The sequence below is a fragment of the Haliotis rubra genome, unplaced genomic scaffold, assembly GCF_003918875.1.
Source record: "Haliotis rubra isolate DU_JTF1 unplaced genomic scaffold, ASM391887v1 Scf232, whole genome shotgun sequence".
Classification (NCBI taxonomy): Eukaryota; Metazoa; Mollusca; class Gastropoda; order Lepetellida; family Haliotidae; genus Haliotis; species Haliotis rubra.
This window is the reverse complement of record NW_025766359.1, coordinates 315311-329004: the sequence shown is the minus strand read 5'-3', so window position 1 is coordinate 329004 and position 13694 is coordinate 315311. Positions and strand designations below refer to the sequence as shown.

Genomic DNA, 13694 nt, shown 5'->3' with positions numbered 1-13694 from the left:
TGGAAGAGAATCAATTTATGTAAACCGTTCGGATATCAATTTGGCACGGCCGTTGTCCCAATCACCCCTGTGTCAATAGACAACGAATTCAATCTAGCATAGGCGTTGAGCCGTTTACCATGCTGAAAACAGTGGTAAAACATATAGAACTTCCTTGGTTGGAAACAGAGGCACATCGCTTTTGCACGCACTTGAAATGTTCAAGATGTCTGATCAGCAGGGTGTTTCGCTATTACCGTAAAGTTTCGATGCGAAGATATGTTATGAATATGAATAACAGCTAGGAATAATAAATGTAATGAGTGTTTGACAGATCTGTTGTAAAAGTCAACTTAATTAAATTGGCGACCCCTAGGTCTCCAACCATTCGAACCAAATTATGATCCAGAATAACAGGGTTTCTGGCGATTAGTTCCGTGTAAGCAGTAGTGGGTCTTTGGGGAATTTCACAATAAATATTGGTGATCCTATTCCAAACACTGTCTAATTCAGGGTTGTCGACGTAGTCAACGTAAATGATGACTGGATGGCTATAGTGTATTAGCCAGATGGACATATACCCGAACTGCATATGGAGTTTAAGCTGTCAACTAGACTAACAACTATATATATAAAGAAAAAGAGCCCTGAGACGTTCTTCACTTCAGAAACTGGTCTGAAACTGTGGTAATCTAGACTTGCCACACATTCTAGACTTGTATGGACTTTCCTGGATATATTTGTCTCAGGGTCTGTAACTATGATAGACTAGCTGTCAACCAATGGTTTTCTAAATCAGGAGTATCTAGACATTGCTGATATAGCACTGGAGTCGTGGTGACAATCATCCACACACGTACAGCAAGCCTCTCACGTGATTCTTGTGCATCAACGATAGTGTGTGCCTTAACCTGACTGGGTTAAACGCCTTACGAGGACGAAATATTCGCATGAATACTTTTCTACCATTTCTCTTCACTCGCAAGGCGCGGAAAATGTTTTATTCGACGGAACAAAACTAGCTGTACTACAGGATGCTGGAGATAGTACTACGTGTGAGGCACATCTTATATATTATTCCTCCCACTTTACAACACCACACACTACGAATTTGTTAGATCATTCTATGCTCATCGTTTTATCGGAAACAACAAAGGTGCCTATCCCAGGCCAGGTGAGATTTCTCTTCCGTCAGACTAACACAAAATGACAAAGGCGCCGTCCCTACCGTAACACCTTAATTACAATGTGCAGGCGGGGGCGATATATTTTATGTCAATAATGCTTGCTCCAATCACGGGAAAAGGGGTTGTTAAATTTTGAATTGCGCGCATTTATAGTTTTTCACACAATAGGTTGAGACGGTGGGCTTCATGGTCTATGTTATATACATTTCATGTTCCAATAACTAGATTTGGGGTTATCAATCATAGTTTAACAATAACATATATAGAAACGGTTTGCAATAACTACCTTCCCCCATCCCCAGTTACTTATTGTGAACGCTGCTACTTTCGTCTTCCTTCTACTACATGACAAATGCTCAGGAAATATTTACTCTGAACATTCATTTTCTTCTAATACAAGAATTCAGCAAAGTATCGATATATTCTTCTGTTGCCGTTAGAGATTATTTCTGTAATTAATTCCATAACATACAACAGGAACAGAATAGGTGATAATATGCGGCCCTGTTTAACAACTATTTACATTCTAAATACATGTATATCAGTTTTTTCATACCTGCTTTCCCATAAGCTGCTCTGACATTTTAGTACATATATAGTGTGTAGGTACTGTACCGTGATTACAAGATTCAAGCAATAACTACAGTAACTTCAGTCTATTCACAGACACAAACCCTACGAACATTTGAATAAAAAAAATTTATAAAAAAACCAGAGTCCCCCTGTATGATCAGATTTGTGTGTTTGTTTAACACCGCACTGAGATATATGATATCTATCAACGGTAGCCTGTACCGAATCTTCTACACAAACAGCATTGAGGAACGATCATCGTCTTTGGGGTACGATTACACGTGTCAGCAAAATCAAGTATCTTTGACCACCCGGTCTTGTCGGGCTTGGTGCGAGGATAGAATACTGGAAACCAATTCAAAAGAAGAATCCGCATGTCTAAAGAGGTAACTATAAGCAATTATTACATACAATAACTGGTAATTATGAATTAACATACCCGTGAAGATGCGGGTTAGAATTGATCTTCACCAACCCATGCTTCTCGTAAGAGGCGGCTAACGGGATCGGGTGGTCAGGCTTGCTGACTTGGTTGACACATGTCATTGTATCCCAACTGCTTAGAGCGATGCTGTTGATCACTGGAGTGACTGGTCCAAACTCGATAATTTACAGACCGCCGCCATATAAACGTTAAACAACATGATATACGGCAGTAACTGAAAGGTGATATGAACATACTGGCAACGATAAGTAACACTTGTATAGTTGAATAACAATAAGGTTACCAGAGTATACAAGAACATATGCGGTAATTAGAATACAATCTGAGTTAGTAGGTTTGAATTAGTTGCAATGAATGCTAAGAATTGGTAGTCGGGGCTGACACGCCGTGGTACGACTGAAGTTCTTGCTATAACGCCCTTAAACCAGACGTAGTTTGTAGGACAAGGAATATAGCCGCCAACAGAATCATAAACACAATGTTTAACCAGCATAGGACTCGTGTTGATTACACACCGGTGATGTCAGTATCTCTTATCAGTTGATAATCCGTTGTCAAACTGATGACTCACTCACACATTCTCGTCATATTGGCCATACCACACGCGATAACCAGAAACAATACCAACAGCGGTCATACGGAACCGCCATCTGTGGTCTAAACAAATTACATCGGGTGTGAAAATCGTGATCTCATGGAAATGGAAATGATGTCATGGTAATGTTTTGACTAGCATTTCCCGGACTTGACACCATATTGAGGTCGACTACACAGCTGCATAAACTAAAGCACAAATAGTTGTCAAGAAGCAGTATGTAAGCAATGCCAGCTTGACCTGTCGCCAACATTCAACAAAGAATTGCAATGGGCTAGGACAAATATATTTAAATATATGTAATGACAGCGTTCGAAGTTAACGTCAGTCCTTAGGCCCGAAGCGGACTGAAAACCACTCCGACCCACAGCTTTTGTTTTCTGCAGGTCCTTATGGCCGACAGCTTTTTCATCCCAAATACCTAAGAGTATTATTTTTCAGAAAATATCATTCAGTAATTTCTAGGTTGTTTATTTTGTTGTAAATGAGGACTTGTCAGTCACTAGAGTTAAATTAAACTCTTCACGTCAGTTTGTTGTAACATTGTTTGGGGGAATTGCTTATATTGTAGCTCAAATATAGGGCCTACACATGCTTATATTGTAGCTCAAATATAGGGCCTACACATTCTTATATTGTAGCTCAAATATAGGGCCTACACATTCTTATATTGTAGCTCAAATATAGGGCCTACACATGCTTATATTGTAGCTCAAATATAGGGCCTACACATTCTTATATTGTAGCTCAAATATAGGGCCTACACATTCTTATATTGTAGCTCAAATATAGGGCCTACACATTCTTATATTGTAGCTCAAATATAGGGCCTACACATTCTTATATTGTAGCTCAAATATAGGGCCTACACATGCTTATATTGTAGCTCAAATATAGGGCCTACACATTCTTATATTGTAGCTCAAATATAGGGCCTACACATTCTTATATTGTAGCTCAAATATAGGGCCTACACATGCTTATAGGGCCTACACATTCTTATATTGTAGCTCAAATATAGGGCCTACACATGCTTATATTGTAGCTCAAATATAGGGCCTACACATTCTTATATTGTAGCTAAAATATAGGGCCTACACATTCTTATATTGTAGCTCAAATATAGGGCCTACACATTCTTATCAGGACACACAACCTGTTATGGTTCTGGGTCCTTAGGGCCTGCAGCCTTTTCATGGTTAAGGGCAAACACTGAACAATGACTAGTTTTCTTGCAACTATAAACGATTCGGGTTGTTAGAAAGCGAAATGGTAGTTTTAATGAGGTGTATTATATGAGGCAATGTTTTGAAACTAAATCACTGCATGGCATTTCACAGTTCCGACGGGGTCACAAGGAACTTATTTACTCGGTGTACGAATGAAGTGAAAGTTGAGTCAGACCAATGAACATAGACAGGACAGAGAATACAGCATTGGCTAGATTGTAAAACTTGAAACAAATGAACTGCAGCATTTAAGTATACAGTAAGTATATAGTCCAACCCACATGGAAAATACTGTACCTTCGGGAATGTGTCCATGGTATTTTACCACGAATGTTTATAATATTTTCAGATTCAACGAAATAACGTCTGTGTGGTGGTGCACTATTTTATGATGGAATAAGAAAGCATTACACATAAGCTGGTCTGAATGTTTCCCATTCACTTTGATCTCCTTTCACTGGAAGTGTGGATGTTCTACACAGGTAGAATGTAGGTGCAACCAGCCGGTCCCCGCCACGCACTCCTCCAGGAGGACATGTGCCACGTTGAGCAAGTAGAAAACATGGAACAGTTGCAACAGTTGACCTTGCAAAACATGTAAACTCCTATCTAAAGCACGCTACATAATCTGCATAGTCCCCCCGAACCCCTGGCGTGTGACATTAGCACTGGCCGCCAGGCGCCGGTTGCAGTAGGGTCACCATTTCCAAGATTAGAAATTCTCCAGGATAATCGAGTAACACACGTTTAATGATGGTAGCTGGAGCCCCCGAGATTCCTTAATGAGATAATATGCGACATATTACGAAAATGTCATTAGAAGGTGATTTATCGTATATGAAATGACGTTTATCACTTCATTAATTTTCAGCCAAAGCCTGCCCTGGGAGAATGGCGGCTGTGATCAGATCTTGATATTTATCATCTATTTTCATTTAAAAAAACATCCTCCATCTTGCATCAGCATTGAGGTCATTGTACAAGTGACATTTGCCTCGTGAGATGGTGGATGATGGTTTTATTGTATGCGATTATTATTGTAAAGTCTCTGCGAAAATGTAACCATAGTTTCCTGATTCTGTTATATACATATTTACATACATGATTATCTGTGCTGCAATACCTTGATCCTATATGCACGCTATATGTCTTTCGCTAAATATGAAAACGACTGTGTCATCAATTTCAACTGATTGGTGTCATCCAACTGACATATAGCCTAATCTATTATCAAATCTATTAATCAAACTGGGCAGTTACAAGAGCGAGAGAAACCAAAGACAGACAGGTGGGCATGGGTTAACCAGAGGTATCCTGAACACATTCTTAGTCATTGCATCACGTTGCATTTCCCATTGACGAACTCCTGACTAAAATTGCGGAGCACAGCGCGGAGTTGCAGTCTGATCGCACCATAATTGAACAGTGATGGTTGGGCCTCCACAACTTTTGTGAGATTTAGATGGAGAAAAAGGTTACATCACTCTCAACCTGCGATGGTGGTGATGTTTTTGCCATCAATTATGTGTGAACATGTGCCGTCCTTTCTGGGAACCTGGGTGTTTATCTTGATCAAACTCACGCCGTACTGCTCTCCGACTGAAGCAGCAATAGCAAGAAGAGAGGCTCAAGCGAGAAAATTTCAAATTGAACATACTGGTTTGTGCTCATTATCGTGTCCTATTGGTTCGTGACTTAACATAATGAATCATGGTTTGGTTGCAAAAGTGACCGGCTTGAATTTCATCGCTACCTGCAGTCTGCACACCACTGCACATGCACAGATCACCCAGCTGGTGTCCTGGGTTGATGCACTGTACGTTATTGTAGGACAATACTCTTCTTTAACCGCAAACGGCCATCTAGCGTCCTATGCCTCTTGGGCTTTCAAAGAAAGATGAATTCGCCGAGCCACTTCAGCTAAAGCGAAGTCGACATTGAAAACGATTTGCGTAAATACGTTCAGTTCAATCTTAAATACAGGGTCTTATATGTGTGAATGACCTTGTTTTGTCATGACCTTCTTTCTTCAATAAGTCAGTGATTAATGGATCAGATGAATGGAACAAAACGCAATTGCAATGACGACGGAGTTTCAATGCTAAAAACAATGTCTCGATTTAACGGTTAACGCTTCCGGTCTCATCTGGGTGACAAGGTAGTAACAGCTATATGTGTCGACCACCATCGGTCACAGTGACGAGGTTGTAGAGACGTTGTTAGTGACGCCGCCCTTATAACTTAACGACACAAAATGGTAGGAAATGTGCTGACCATGTTTAGAAACTACCTGTGACCCTGACATTAGTCTGTCTCACAGTCCCTGAACCACATTATTTTCTCTACTGCCTAGCCCTCCCTTCGATGCTTAAAGCTCTAAATGAAGCAAGTCTACATTCGAGCAGGCTCAGGTTCTGAATGTCCCATCTGACTGGGGTTCCTTTTAAATTTAAATGGGTTTATTTGTTACTATCAAAATTCTATATATTCAGGGACTAAGCGTTAGTCTACCTAGACATATACACACATCTCTGTGTGAACTCCGAGCGATGCAGTGGGAAAGACATCTAGTTACGATGGTACACACGGGGATCAAACCAGGGAGGCGTCACTGGACAGCGTTACCTACGTAACTAATGCTCCCTGTTTTGTACTGCGACAAATTCGACAATTACATATTGACTGACATTCTGTAACACAAAACGTCGCTTTGAATGACGAAATGCGATATTATTAACATGATAATTATTTTAATCACTGGAATAATCTCGCAGGATAGAGATCCAGGGGGACAAAGCGGGTAGCCTGATTCATTTCAACCCTTCATCTTCCAAACAAAAACGTACTCTTCCGAAGGCTGCATCATCTCTTAAAACTACAACATTAAATAACAATTGTACATATCCACGTCCACAAGGGTCGATCTCGCGTCTAAGACATATATGAGGCCGTATACACGGAGACTATGATTCTCTGCACACAAAGGGTGTCATATTCAATAAGTATTCTCTTATTTCTATTTACAGAGGACATCGTCTTATAACAATATCTCGACAGAAATCTTCGTGAATTCAGAGGGTCGGCTACTGAGGCGTCGAGACAGCGGTTTATGCATGGCTAACGTGGTTTGTCTGGTCGTGAGAGAGAACCTTTCACCGAGATCCCATGCCCCACCATTGTGTGTATGATATACGTAAAACATATAACAGAAACGTCTGAGCATTGTGTGGACTTGAGAGAAGTAGGAAACAGGACGGGGAGAGAGAGGGGGAGGGGTAGAGGGAGACAGATAGGATAGGTAGGGGGAAGGATACAGGTGTATTCCGTAAATTGTTGTGTTCCACCACTAGTTCTAACAACGCAGAAATAGCAACTGATGTTTTAGACGGGATGTCAAGAGTTGTCACATGAACGAACGGTTTTACCTCGGTCAAAAAATATGTGTACATATCATGCAAAAGAAATATGAACTTTATTACTTGTGTATAAATGGAGTTGTATGTTATTAAACCTTTCTGGTGGCTGCTGTGCTTGCAGTTAGTTCTGGGCCAGGAAATTTACACTACGGTTGCCATTTTAGGTCATTATGCCATTACATGGTAGTAGAATCTCAAGAGTTCTCCATTACGTCATGGAAAGGGCTAAGGTAGCACCAATGGTAAGCGTTCGCTTGTCCGTATGGAGTTCGATTCCCAACACATGATCACGAAGTAAAGCCACATTTGGGTGTCCCCGCTGAGGCATTGCTGGAGTATTGACACACATATCATAAACCAACTAAGCGCTCCATAATATTGAAACCTATTACTGCAAACGTGTAGATGATGTGTTCAACCCTAGCTCTGTAGAAAAGCATGTCTTGGCTATGCTAGTCGAATGGATCCATTGTGTGAAAATCAACCACAGCTGGATGTGCCGATATGAATACTTAAGAATGCTTTCAAAGAACGATAACATGTCCGAATAGCAGTCAGTCATGGGATATTGCCATGTCGACTAACTGGCCGGTCAGCGTGGACTGTTATTCTTGGTAAGGCTGTGACAGTGAATGTTGTATGTCCAGAACCCGAATACTTGAAGCAACCAGTGTCATAAATCTTCTGTATGAAACTGTTTGCTTAAATAATAGATGTCCAACATGCGTTGATGAGCCTCAGACGAGGCATGGATGTTTTCTGTAGGATGTATATATACTGTAAGTCGGAATTGACCTTTCCAGCTAGAAATCTGAGTATGGACACCATGAATAATTAATAAGTGAAGTAGACATACTCAGTATCTCGACCACTGATCCACCATTAGTCCAGCTGTTCACAGCATCCTCTCTATCAATATGAACAAACACAAGACAGACGAGGTACTCAGGGAAAGCAAGTGTTACCGTGAAACCAACCATATTATCAAATTACTTATTGATGAAGACAATCAGGGATGGTGTATGCTACAATGTAATCGTGAATGTTTTCTCCACACACTATGACATGTAATCGACTGGAGTCTTGTGCCTGCTCTAAGGGCCGTCCGAGATGACACGGTATGTTTGATAGGAAACACGTTAAATGTTTCTAAAGATACACTTGCAAGCGTCATAGGAAGTAATCAAACTTATATGCGTGTCTTTGTTCTGATTGACAATGGTTTCCGTGTTGAATCAGTGTATACACGAGGGACAGGGTGTGCCCGGTAAGTCCGGAAGCTGCCAGTGAGGGACAGCGGGAGACCACTGCGGCAGACCTGGCTGGGCTGCAGTGACGTAACCAGGTTAATGATGTAATCCAGAGGAACCGAAAAACGGTTTCAGATGTGAAATGACAGTGTATTGCGGCATTAAGCCTGTTATTCAACATAACGACATCATACCTGGACGATAGGTACAGCTGTACCACCACCACCCGCCCCCCAACAGACACACACACACACTCTATGGTGGTCCCAGCTTTCACTGAGTTAAGGTAATAAGTGAGTCATGGCGATATACGCGATATATTAATTGTTTCATTTCTCTGTCACGCTTTAAGGATAGTTCGCGCACGGGTGTAGTACAATGTACCACATGTCTGACCAAAACCCTCACAGCACCATCACATCCTACTGATCCAACAGCGTGGCCGTGCTTCAGGAACCTTACGCACTATACATCCTGTTACTAGGCGTAATTCAAATTAAACTTTCATATTACAATGTATTATATACACCATCCCAACCGTCGTACGGATACTTGTCACTGGGATATGTCGCGGCGATGTTCATCACCTTGGTGCTATGATACAAACTGTCGATGTCCGAATGACACCTTCCAGCGATAAGTTATAAGTGGCGGTTCCAGCGACTGACTTCTGGATATTCATCAGCATCCCAGCCACGTCACAAACCCAACTGGGTTCGATTTTAAAACCCTGGATGACCCAATGGACCGTAGCCTTGTTGAGAGTCAACCCGATTAGGCAACATGATTGTTTGATATACGCCATACTTGCGTTGTGCCATACTTACTAAAAGTCGGGTACAGTACTCCAGTCACGTCACCGCTAAGCTAATTAATGTCATTTATTGATGCAACCATCAACAGAGGCAACATAACTGATACGACTGGCAGGGTATAGATACTGTATATTGTGTTTTACAGATTACGATGAAAACGCAGCAAAGAGGGTTCGGGTTTTATCATTATCATCATTATTATTGTGATATGAGTCAGAGATATTTAACGTTCGGTTGTTCATATACATACTTTGGAATGAACAATGTAACTGAAGACGGATTTGTATCTCTGCATTAGATAGGAACGGTACAATGGCACCGAGTTTACAAGCAACCCTTGTTAACCTCTCATAGTTGCGAAACAACACACACGGTTGTTGCCTTTCGCCTTCTGGCGGCCATGTTGTATTACTTCACAGGTTTTGTTTTACATGTTCTATGTGTCATATCGCCTTGAGTTATGCTTGATTAACACTTATTACGTCAGCTCGAATCCAGTCAATCCCGTTTGTCAGAATAGTGGTTACCTCGGTTGACTCAGATGACCCATACGTCAGTAATTAGATCCTCCTCGTGTAGCGCATGCAACACCATGCAGCCATAACGGACACCATGTGACTGTCTGCTTGTGTCACCTCAATAGTTGCCTGGTGACCACATATGGTTTCGGAATCCCCTATATCATACTGATGTTTTACCCGGTCTGTGATCAGACACATGGTGATAAGCAGTAGGATCAACTGACTGACTGACTGAGTTTGGTTTTACACCGCTCTTAGCAATATTCCAGCAACATCACGGCGGGGGACACCAGAAATGGGCTTCACACAATGTACCCATGTGGGGATTCGAACCCGGGTCTTCGGCGTGACGAGCCAACGCTTTAACCACTAGGCTACCCCACCGCCCCAGTAGGATCAACGAGCCATGCCCTAAGACGTAATACCTATTTGGAATGAAGTTTCCAACACAATTGCATTGGATTCTACAAACAAATCTGAGTGTGCTGTGTTATCTATACATTACTATGTACATCCGTCTCCAGAGCACATCCTCAGAAAACACATGCTTATACCATAGCTAAATAGAAGAAGCAAAAGTACATCTAAAAAGCACAACCTTCAACAAACATTTCTTGCCGCAACCGCGGGGCATACATTATATTTCCCTGTAGATATCACGCAGTACTTGGCAGCAATATGACGGACTCTAATGTATCAGCATGGCAGAGTCCAACACGATGGGGAGGACGGTATAAACACTGCCAGTAGTTTGGTAACAGGGTTTTAAGGAGAACCTGGTTCACGTGTGTGATGTTGAATGCACTGGGCTGACACCAGAGCATGGCGACTTCCACGTCGTATATGTCATCGTGACGTCGCTTCCACAACGTCCGCGGTGACGATATTGATGTGTTCAAGGTGACACGTGGACGGGTAAAGATGGTTATAGTCAAGTACTCATGTTCGGGAAAGTGATGATTTACTGGTAAAATGTGTTCATTTTCTCAAGCTAAGGGAAATATGTACAGTGGGAATCCGTAGCGATATTACAGTTTCGTGTTTTATGCACTTGTTTAACGGAGGCAGGGGGTGTCCTTATGTCACCCCTAGGTGTTTTAAATAGCATTTAAATAAACACCACAGAGAATTCTAAATCAAACACGTTGAAGCATAATCCTTTCATTGCACCCCTTGCATTGAACGACATTGAATAGATGGATGTCAATCTAGATAACATTCAAAGAAGGGTGTTACATCACACTGACGTCACTAAAGTCAGCAATGAAGGAGAAACAGCTATGAATTAGAAACAACATGCACTTTCCATAAGAAATAAAGGAAGGAAAGTATGTATTTAACCCTGATCACATATCAGTTGTCATCCATGAACAAGTATAGTCTGTTTCGTTATCCCTCAAGACAAACTGAGGACAAGCTCAGCAAAGAGGTAGGCTGTTAGTATTACATACATAGATACACATCTGGTCCCGGCTTCCCGCAACCTGGACTACATGAAGCACTTTAACACACAGACACCCCTTGGTCAGCGAGTGCTTTTCTTCTAGGACAAAGGCTGTCTCTGATATTCCTAATCAAAAACGAACGTATGCTAGTGCCCATATCAAATGATAAAAGGTTTGGGTGCTCAAATCTTTGATTACATAACAAACACTGATGTGTTGCACTTTAGCGCCTGCATACAATGTGTTCAATGTGCTAAGTTTAAACCACAGGTCCGTGGATTGCTCACTTCCGTGGACAAACAGCTTGAAAGTGAAAAAAGATAAACTTACCGGTCGCCATAGCAACAAAGGGAACCTGTTGGCAACCAGGGCCGAGACAGTCAGGTGGAGCACAGGTAACAAAAATCCCAAAATTATCGCGACGAGGGACCTTATAGGCATCATTGCGTATATCATGAATATGACATACACGGTCTGCCATACTCCGTCTGCTAGGTTCTTCTTTGGGCGTGAGCGATCAGGTATATCCAATCCAAAATCCAGGGGCAGAGATGAGATGGCAAAACAAATTAATAACAGGAGCACAACGTAGCACACAACGGGGAAGTGAATCTCCTTCATACAGCGGGTATTAATCAGTATCAGCAAACCTAAGAACACGGCAAACTGTACAGTGAGATACAGTGCCTCCACTGTCACATATTTTGCATAGGAAAAATCCAGGATAGCTAAGCATAACGAAAGGAGTATAAACAGCACCAACAAGTACCCCAGGGCAGATTGTTGAAGCTTATAAACGTATCTCCCATACAGATGCTCCAACTCGTCACAATGGAAGTGATAACGACTGAACAGGCGCCGGACTCTCGGTCGCCGAGATGTCTTCAGCATGGGGGTATTCTCCATTTTGAAGTTTATTCCTTAGAAACATACAACACTATAATGAATCCTCTAACTGTGAGTCAGACATGGTCCAGGTCAGTACAAACGTGGCTGTCTACATTGCCCTCACAAAGTTTCTTGAAGTAATCCAACTCGAGCCCACGAACTCCACCGCGCACGGAGACTGTAACTCACTGATGTAGTTCCCGACAGAGAATGCTAGTCCGGCAAATCACAACTGTAATCTTCTTTCTGGTATCCCGCGCACTCGACCAACACACATGTCACTGACTGGCGATGTTCGTAGAGAGAGCAGACGATACATTTGAGCTGAGCAGACGACAAATGGATAGAGAGAAAAGGCGAGAGAGCGCCACGGTGCGAACGTGCAACAGGCCTTTCGTTTGCAGACTGGGTTGGTTGTGATGGTAGATTCAGTGGAACTACTGTTAGGTGGATCGAAAGCTAGTCACACCGCTCTCCATTGTGCAGGGGCACGCCAGGCTTCGATACAGATATGCTCAACACTCTTCCACTACAGTCAGGGCCCAGAAGCACTGGAGGCCCAAAATAGACATGGGTGACGTCACACGTGAGAGTTTCCCTCTCTGTCTCCCTCCCACCGGTTAAGACCACGACCCTGGAGCGAACTGTGAATACCTGTGCCGGGGATGCACGGTGGAGGAGTTGCTTTGTGGGAGAGAACGTCCCACTTTACAACTTAATTAGCCCTCATTACAAAGCCACAGGCCGTGGACAACCCCTTTGAGACTGTAATGATGGTCGTCCTTCACTTTCGACGGTCTCTGGCTCTGCTTTGATTACGTACCTAGCTGCAATAGCAGTGAGATAAAATTACCAGTTTTGTGGCAACACAGCCGTAATTTTCCGACTGGCCTTCAGCCTAAAGTGAGGGTATTGATCATAATGAGTTTCAGAACAATTCCAACTTTTTCTTCAAGCAGCCCTATCAACAGTGATTCGGAGTATAAAAACATGGATCTGCGTGGTCGATTAAGCAAGGATGTTTGTGATTTCCGATCCACTGACGTTAAGCCTTTAAAGTGATGGCGATACTTCCATACGCAAGTGTTTCAGAGTGGTACAGTTTGATAAAGATGTGCTATGTCAAGCTTTATGAAGCATAAGACAAGGGGTGCATGGGAAGAATAGTCGGGTGTGGATGTTACTGACGGGTCGGGTGTGAGTGTTACTAAGGGGTCGCTTGTGGGTGTTACTGTGGGGCCGGATGTGGATGTTACTGAGGGGCCGGAAGTGGGTATAACTGAGGGGTCACTTGTGGGTGTTACTGTGTGTAGGGTGTGGGTGTTACTCTGTGTGTGTGTGTGTGTGTGTG

General features: G+C 42.4%; 1 protein-coding gene across 1 annotated transcript in view; it reads right to left on the bottom strand.

The window, feature by feature from the left end:
* The window catches only part of LOC124278151 (adenylate cyclase type 1-like), a 110370-nt gene extending 97230 nt beyond the window's left edge, over nucleotides 1-13140 (bottom strand). Inside the window, exon 1 of the mRNA XM_046713887.1 lies at nucleotides 11786-13140. Within this exon, the coding sequence (XP_046569843.1) occupies nucleotides 11786-12361 (576 nt within the window). The 5' untranslated portion in view covers nucleotides 12362-13140. The remainder of the gene's footprint in view (nucleotides 1-11785) is intronic.
* Nucleotides 13141-13694: the final 554 nt, after the last annotated feature.